The sequence below is a fragment of the Epinephelus moara genome, chromosome 6 (genome assembly GCF_006386435.1).
Source record: "Epinephelus moara isolate mb chromosome 6, YSFRI_EMoa_1.0, whole genome shotgun sequence".
Taxonomy (NCBI): Eukaryota; Metazoa; Chordata; class Actinopteri; order Perciformes; family Serranidae; genus Epinephelus; species Epinephelus moara.
This window is the reverse complement of record NC_065511.1, coordinates 42,975,226-42,984,477: the sequence shown is the minus strand read 5'-3', so window position 1 is coordinate 42,984,477 and position 9,252 is coordinate 42,975,226. Positions and strand designations below refer to the sequence as shown.

Sequence of the window (9,252 nt, the reverse complement as noted above, 5' to 3'; positions counted from 1 at the left end):
GACACGGTAAAATCGTTTCTCCAATTAAAAAAGTCCTGTCTGGATGTAAATCTCCATTACTCAAACACGTTGTTTCCCACCGGAGACAACTTTTCATGATATTGAAAAACCGGAGGGTGGGTGGGGTGAGTGGGAGAGATGACACAGATGGAAACAAAGGTGAGGAGGCAGGTGAAGCTGTTGTTGGGCAGGTTGGTGAAGCTGGTGTTGGACAGGTTGGTGAAGCTGGTTTTGGAAAGGTAAGTGAAGCTGCTGTACGGCAGGTAGGTGAAGCTGGTGTTGAGCAGGCAAGTGAGGTAAGTGAAGCAGGTAAGACAGGTGAAGCTGGTGTTGGACAGGTAGGTGAAGCTGGTGTTGGGCAGGTAGGTGAAGCTGGTGTTGGACAGGTAGGTGAAGCTGGTGTTGAGCAGGAAGATGGGGTTGGTGTTGAGCAGGCAGGTGAGGTATAAGTGTAACAAGTAAGACAGGTGAAGCATGTGGTGGGCAGGCAGGTGAAGCTGTGGAGATGATGGAACAGGAGGCTGCGTGGATATCAATCCCACAGAAGCGCCACAGTAGGAAGAAGAATGTGGACGTAGGAGCAAAAAGCAACAGGCTGACAGTCAGGTAGGAGAGCTGAGTTGTTAGATAGCAGTGACAGTGAGGACTGCGTCTCTGATGACAGTAATCTGTCACACACTCAGTCAGCCAGGAAGATAGGGCTTATACAACGAAAATGTTAAAAACTTTTCTTCAAGAAACAAAAAATATGAAAGGAGTAAAACTCGAGCATTATTTTCCTGATAAAGAGGCGTTTTATACATCAGCCAGATGTCATATCAGAAACAAAGCTGACTCTGATTTTAATGATTAAGAAGTGTTCAGATTGAAGAAACTGATCCTGAAAGTTAAAAAAACAAATTTGCTAAATGATGGGAAAAGCACTAATTTGCATTTTAATTAGTTTATTGGCTGTTTTTAGTATTGTTTTAAATCTCTCACTTTTTATGAATACTTTTAAAGTTGGGAGTTTGAATGTCAATGGGGCCAGAGAAGTTAGGAAAAGGTTTAACATATATGAAACAGCTAAACTCAAATGTTTTGTTTTTACAAGAGACACACAGTGACAGGAATAATGAGACTGACTGGCGAAGAGAATGGGAAGGGGAGGTCATTTTAAGTCATAGCACTGCAGTCAGTGCTGGGGTGGGTTTCCTGTTCTCACAAGCTTTTACTCCAAAGTCAATAAGAACAGAGCATGTCATTCAGGGGAGGTGTCTTTTAGTTAGGGACCTCGGCCGAAGGACGAGGACCCTCGTTTTTGTCGCGTTTATTGTTATTAGGGACCTCGGCCGAAGGACGAAGTCCCTCTTGTTTTTCATGTGTTTATTAGGGACCTCGGCTGAAGGGCGAGGACCCTCTTGTTCCTGGTACGTTTATTAGGGACCACGGCCGATGTCAAGGGGCGTGGCTGCTATGGCGCCTCCCTCGCCACCAAATAAGTTTGGCTTCTTGATGGCTTCAATGGCCTCATCACCTCATGAAAATTGATACACAGGTCAAGAATGGCGAGCTCTTGCATCTGATAGGGGCATCGCCCATGGGGGGGACAAAAAGCCTCTATAGCGCCCCCTTCAAATTTTCAAAAACCCCTCCCCATAGAGGTTTTTTTGGAGAAGGAAGATGAAAATTGGTACATATGTTGCCCAGACGCACAAAAAAGTCTCTGACACCAATGGTCTACTCCAAACAGGAAGTCGCCCATTTTGATTTAAACTTTTCATTTTGATTTCCACAATTGTGTATTTTAACAAACTCCTCCTACAGATCTTGTCCAATCAACTACAGATTTGGTACAGATCACCCTGAGTCCATGCTGATCAAAAGTTATTAAAAGCTTTTCTCTATGTCAAGGGGCATGGCCGCTAGGGCGTGACAAACGTTGGCGACTTTTCGTTTTCTCGCCATCGAATTTCGAACGGACCTCACGCCCACATACTTGATCTCAGCAGCTTAAAACTTGCTGGACATGATGATGGCTCCGCCCCGAACGTCCCGATATGTTAATATCCCACCTTACTCATAGCGCCCCCCGGTGGTAACAGGAAGTGACTAGTGTTTGCTTTAACATGTACTGATGACACAAACTTGACCGCATCAACTTCATTCCACTTCTAATGCATGCAGAACAAGTTGGTGAAGCTACCTTATCAACACTGTGAAGCTACGTCTAATGGTGTCCATGTGGCGGCGTGGCGACTATCGATCCCTCGCCACCAAATACGTTTGGCATTTTGATGGCTTCAGCGACCTCATCTCCTCATGAAAATTGATACACAGGTCAAGAATGGCGAGCTCTTGCATCTGATAGGGGCGTCGCCCATGGGGGGGGAGAAAATGCCTCTATAGCGCCCCCTTCAAATTTTCAAAAACCCCTCCCCATAGGGTTTTTTTTGGAGTAGGAAGATGAAAATTGGTACACATGTGTATGTTCTCCAGACGCACATAAAAGTCTCTGGCACCAATGGTCTACTCCAAACAGGAAGTCGGCCATTTTGATTTTGACTTGTCATTTTGGCGTGATTTCCACATGTTGTATTTTAACGAACTAGTCCTAGTGAGTTCATCCAATCAAGCTAAATTTTTTTACAGATCATCCAGAGACCATGCTGATCAACAGTTATGCTCTGCATGTCTGTAGGTCAAAGGGCAAGGCTGCTATGGCGCTGCCATTTTTTATCCATCTCCATGCATATTCATGCAGCTCTCTCTCCCACATAATTCATCCAAACTGCTCCAAAATTTCTGTACATGGTAAGAGCCCCGCCCTCAACGCCTCCATATGCTCGTAGGCAATCTTGCTCATGCCGCCCCCTTGTGGAAACAGGAAATGCCCTATTATACATTGACATTGTCCGATTTGCTCTAAACTTCACGTGTGATGAGGGTCCGCCCCTGGACACACTTGCACACATTTAGTTACACTCCTAGTGCCCCTGGTGGATGAACAAAACATTGCATTTTTTTCACACCTGCCAGGTTTTTTCTCCCTTCTCGCTTCGCGCCACAGCCCCCGTGTGCCTCAGGCCCCTGCAGTTGCATGAGGGAGCGAGGGCCCGTTCATCGCTGCTTGCAGCTTTAATTAGGGCCCTAGCGACGACGAAGTCGTCCGTGAGGACCCTATTGTAATCGCACTGTTTATTATTATTATTTATTATTATTATTATTAGGGACCGAGTGACGACTTCGTCGTCCGAGGAACCTATTGTAATTGCGCTGTTTATTATTAGGGTCCGAGCGACGACGAAGTCGTCCGTGAGGACCCTATTGTAATCGCTAGGGTTGGGTACCGTTCATAACTGAACCGATATGGTACTTGTACCGGTATCTGGAATTCGGTACCGGTACCAAACGGTACCTTATTTCGGTACTTTTTAACCCTATGGGCCCTAGGCCTTTTTGGGGTATTTTTACTGCCTTTACTTTTAAGCTCATATCACAGTCATTATAAAGGCTACATACACATGCTATATCTTGTTTTCTCAGGACAATCTGGGCTAACCAGATTNNCCTTTTTGGGGGTTGTCTTGCTTTTGCCTCTCCATTGCACCTGTTGTCACTTTGATTTGCACCAAAGCAGCTGAAACTGATTCACAATCACTTGATTGATCCCTGAAGTTTAACTGACTTCCTGTTACACTGTGACCATTAAGTGTTCCCTTCAGTTTTATGAGCAGTGTATTTACCCCTCTATGTTTAATATTTACCCCTCCATCTCTGAAACCACCCACCTGCTCTCTTCTCTCCTAGAGGCCCGCCTTCTGTCCCATCAAACACCTGTCAGTCACAGAGGCAGCTGCGATCCCATTGGACGTTCAGCAGCGTGGAGTAGACGTGGGCGTGGCCATCATCCTTCAGACAGCCAATCAGAGAGTGTTGCTGACACGTCGGGTGAATGAGCTTCGTATATTTCCCAACGTCTGGGTTCCTCCAGGTCTGACACTCACTGACGTGTGTTAAAGGGGCAGGTGCATGATGGGAAATCCAATTTTTTTAATGGATAAAAGTCAGGATATATCTGTGTCCTCTGTGTTTTTAACGCTCATGTTTCATGACTGTGTTTCCTTCCAGGTGGTCATGTGGAGCCGGATGAGAGTGTAAATATGTTTTTCTTCTTGAACATGACTTGATGTGACCTCTGCTCAGTGTTTCTTCTTCTTCACTGAATACAAACTGTCGTTCACTCCAGAGTAAACCTTGTTATTGTGTGTGTAGCTGCTGGACGCAGGCCTCAGGGAGTTAAAGGAGGAAACTGGACTCAAACTGGAACCAGAGGGATTTTCTCCAAAAATACTGGGACTCTGGGAGGTGAGACAGACACACAGACAGACAGGAAGTTGACACAAAGACATGAAGCAACACTAGATCAGTGGTGGGGGACGTACTCTGCTGTCAGTCTCTGTGCTAAGCTAGGCTAATCATGTCCTGGATCTGAAACATCTGGAGAAGACAGAGAACAAGAGGAGGAGAGTTATCAAAGCCAGTGCAGTCAACCCTCTCTGTGTCCTGTCTGTCTGTCTGTCTTCCTGTCTGTCAGTCAGTGTATCCTCCCATGCTGTCCAGAGGACTTCCTCAGAGACATCACATCGTCATCTACATGCTGCTGCAGTCCTCCCTGTCTCACCTGCAGCTACAGGTGCGTCCTGACTCTGCAGCTTCAGTGTCTCCAGCTGTCTGTGTCAGTATCGTTATGCTTCATGCTGTGTCTCCACCTCTGGTTGTCTCCACCCTGCAGACCTTTCTGAGACCGTCTCCTGCTGAGGTCAGTGCCTGTCTGTGGGCCGACAGCCGGCTGGCCAGAGCCGTCGTGTCCGCTGTGGACGGAGAGGAGACAAAGCTTCAACTGGACGACCTGCAGAGCAGCATCAGGTATCACAGCTGTGGATGTGAATTAAAATCTGGAGCTCCGTCCTGCACAGAAAATAAAACTGAAACAGAGAATATATATTTGTTTTTTGATATAATCAGGTCTCATGTTAGCTCAAATTGTCCTCTGTTGATCTTCTTGTCCTCCAGGTCAGCCTTTTGTTCAGATGTAGACCTGGTGTCGTACCAGATTCTGTGTTTATGTTGTCCAGTATCATTATTTAGCTGCAACTTGTTAAAGGAAAAAAGACTAAATATCGATGCTCTTATTTTGCAGCCTGACAGGACAAAAGTTACATTAAATTTGGCCTCTAAATTCTGTTTATTTTGTCACTCTTTTGATTCTATATTTGAATAACCTGAAGATAAATGTTATATTTATTTGTGTTTGGTAAGAATTGTGTGAGACCAGGGCTGGCCTCTAAATAATGTTGCAATATACACTTACTGGCCACTTTATTAGGGACACCTTACTAGTACCAGTTGGACCCCCTTTTTAATTCTTGATGTCACAGATTCAACAAGGTGCTGGAAACATTCCTCAGAGATGTTGGTCCATATTGACATGATGACATCACACAGTTGCTGCAGATTTGTCGGCTGCACATCCATGATGAGAATCTCCCGTTCCAGCACATCCCAAAGGTGCTCTATTGGACTGAGATCTGGTGACTGTGGAGGCCATTGGAGTACAGTGAACTCATTGTCATGTTTGAGATGATGTGAGCTTTGTGACATGGTGCGTTATCCTGCTGGAAGTAGCCATCAGAAGATGGGTACACTGTGGTCATAAAGGGATGGACACGCTCAGCAACAATACTCAGGTAGGCTGTGGTGTTTAAACCATGCTCAGTTGGTACTAAGAAAATCTCCCCCACACCATTACACCACCAGCAGCAGCCTGAAGCGTTGATACAAGGCAGGATGGATCCATGCTTCCATCTGAATGTGGTTTTTCCAATCTTCTATTGTCCAGTTTTGGTGAGAAAACCCGTGTGAATTGTAGCCTCAGTTTCCTGTTGTTAGCTGACAGGAGTGGCACCTGGTGTGGTCTTCTGCTGCTGTAGCCCATCTGCTTCAAGGTTGGACAAGGTGTTGTTGCTTCAGAGATGGTCTTCTGCACACCTTGGTTGGAACCAGTGCTTATTTGACTTCCTGTTGCCTTTCTATCATCTTGAACCAGTCTGGCCATTCTCCTCTGACCTCTGGCATCAACAAGGCATTTTGGCTCACTGGATATTTTCTCTTTTTGGGACCATCCTCTGTAAACCCTAGAGATGGTTGTGCTGAAAATCCCAGTAAATACTCAGACCAGCCCGTCTGGCACCAACAACCATGCCACGTTCAAAGTCACTTCAATCACCTTTCTTCATCATTCTGATGCTCCGTTTGAACTTCAGCAGCTCGTCTTCACCATGTCTACATGACTAAATGTTAATGAGCTGCTGACACCTGATTGGCTGATTAGATATTTGAGTTAATGAGCAGTTGCTCAGGTGTACCTAATAAAGTGGTTGGTGAGTGTATTTAGGCCATTTCGTGATAGATGATACATATTCAGTATTTTGAAATCTACTCTAAACTAGAAGTAGACTACTAAAGTACTGAACTACTAAACAAACTACATTGATTCTTTGACCTCCTGCTGTGACCTTTGACCTCCCGCTGTGCCTCCAGTGTGTCGCAGGTCTCCACAGAGGGAGCTCTGACTGACTCCACTCTTCCTCTGGAGGTGTTCGTCAGCCGGGCGCCCGCCAGCGGCCCGGATGTGGAGCGGGTCAGCACTGGGACCAAGTTCGCCCTGGAGCTGTGGCTGAGGAGCCTGGAGACCTATGACCTCTGACCCCGCCACCCTGCAGGCCTCTGGAGGGACAGCTCTGGATAAGAGGAGGTTGTCTCCGTAAATGTCACTTTTATTTTCATGTTCTTTGAATCTTTATTTTTAATAAAACACACCTGAAACAGAAACGTGTCTCTGACTGACACCTGAGGCTTCAGGACAGCAGGAGGTGAGGCAAGCTCCGCCTCCAAACGCAGCAGGGTCGTATTCTCAGGAACCTCAGACTTTACCAACCCGGGTTAATTTAAGTTGTCTGATTAAAAACTTACATATGATGGTATTTAAGTGGCTGATTCCATGATTTATAAATTTATAGACATTTAAATTTGAAAACTCTGAAACCAACAAAAATAAACGAATAAACAAAAAATTACTTGAGTTTTATTTTCTGACAGTGAAACAGTTTTATTTTGGCACCATGATGTTCTGTCTGCAGAGTTGTTCATCATATCTTTAAAGACTTTATATTATTATTGTTATATTTTTTATTATTTGGGTGGTGTTTCTGGGGTTGTGTCTAAAATAAAACAATAACATAAGAAAATAAGGTGAAATTTGAAATGAAAATAAATGAATATAAATGGTCTTCAAATATTAGTACATTCAAACTATTCATTTGTAGAATCTTACACATCATAGCAGGTCTTTTGCAGATTTTAAGTTCATATTTCAGGGATTTACAGGCTGTTGGTGAAATTCATTACAAAAATAATTAAAATCAGTTTTCTTAAATGTGGCTTTGTGTTTATAATATTTTGTTACTCTGATTTTCTTCTTAAACAGTCCATACATGAAATCTACATGTGATCTGAGTTCTTGTTTTAAAACCAGTTTTTCATTTTTGTTTGTCGTCAACAGGAAAACAAAATCTGCCCTATAATTTCAATATTCTGCTGAATGAACATAATTATCATAACTGAGTCATAGTGTCAGAAAATAGCCAAAATGTTATTGGTTAATTTAAAATGAATTTCTTCAGGTTAATGTGGGATAATGTATTGATATTATATCAATATTGTGATCTGAGACTAGATATGGTTATAGATTTGGGATATCGTGATATAGTTAATGTTTTTTCCTGGTTTTAAAGGCTGCGTTACAGTACGGTGATGTAATTTTCCAAATTATCCATGCTGTTCTTTATCTATCAGGAGGGGGTAGCTTGGGCGTGGCCCATATTTTAATTAATTAATTTTTTTATTTACCCGCCCCGAAGCTACAGATATTTTTCCTTGAGCCTCCCTGAGTGACTGGTGGACCCTCCCTCAACTATAAAGTAGTTATTAGATTTTTAAAACCTACTCTTTGACTCTTTGATTTGGCGCAGAAGGTTTATTTTTGGCCAAACTTTAAATGAGACGTAGAATACAGTGATTCAGATGATAAATGACTCGTTAAAGCTCAGATTTGGTTATGTGGGTTCTTTTTCTGATAGAAACATTAATTGCACATGATGTGTCCAGGAACTGTTGGAAATTTGAAAATCCAATGATAATTTCTGTCTGTACAGTTTCTGGCTGTGATATAATGGTGTCATTTTGTTGATTTAAAAAACATTACTTTTCTTTAAAATTTTGCAGTAAAATAAAAACAAATTGCAACCATATAAATCTGTATGCCCTTTCCCTCAACTATAATAAATAACACAAGTCCTGTCCCAGTGTTTAAAAGATTATTTGACATGTCTCCCTCTTTTTGCACCACTCCCTCTCCCCATAAGTAACGAACAGTCCCTAACCAGACTTCTATTACAATTCTATTACTAATTATTATTTATCAAAAATGTTAGTTTAAATATTTTGTGAAAGCGCCAACATTTAACCCTACAGTGTTGTCACTATGCTGTTAAAGAAATAACGTATAAAAACATGGTGGTATGTGGTGTTCTCCATGACGCCCAGCCCTGTTTTATTTCATGAAGAAGTGAAGCATTGGCGGGAAACGTTCCTTTAACAAACAAAATGGCGTCGCAGTAACAGGTGCAGCGGACCGTACCTGTTCAGCTGCTCAGAGGACTTTAAATATGTGAGTAAAACAGTGTCTCCCTGTTGTCCCGCTGTCCTCTGTCCCCTGTCCTCCGCTAATTCTGTCTGTCCTGAAAATTTAATGTGTCTTTGTCTTGTTACAGAGGTGATACTGTGACGGTTAGCTTAAATTTAACATTAATATTTCCTCCATTTTCTTGGACACTGAAGCTGTTAACGTCTCCACCGCACTAACACAATACATTTGGACTTAACGTTACATGCACAGTTTATTCAGTTGTGAACTGTTGGTTTGACTAAACATTAGGTCAAGAACAACAGCACAGAACAGAAACATTATTGCTCTATAACGTACATGACATAAAAGTGCTCGGCACACTGGAATTACTTCACTAACCTACAGCTGTGTAAGTTAATGTTAAATCTTTGTTTTCTTTCTTGGACACTGAAACTGTTAACACCATTACTAACATCTGAACAAACACAAGAAAAAAACATTGGACTTAATGTTACACACATCGT

General features: G+C 42.9%; 1 protein-coding gene across 1 annotated transcript; it reads left to right on the top strand.

Annotated features, from left to right (window-relative positions):
- The first annotated feature begins 508 nt into the window (after positions 1 to 508).
- nudt17 (nudix (nucleoside diphosphate linked moiety X)-type motif 17) lies at positions 509 to 8,400 on the top strand. Its single transcript, XM_050047888.1, has 7 exons — positions 509 to 574; positions 3,790 to 3,973; positions 4,111 to 4,136; positions 4,255 to 4,347; positions 4,577 to 4,675; positions 4,775 to 4,908; positions 6,583 to 8,400. Exons 1-7 carry the CDS (start codon positions 509 to 511, stop codon positions 6,746 to 6,748), a joined length of 768 nt encoding a protein of 255 aa, XP_049903845.1. The 3' UTR covers positions 6,749 to 8,400.
- The last annotated feature ends 852 nt before the right edge of the window (positions 8,401 to 9,252 follow it).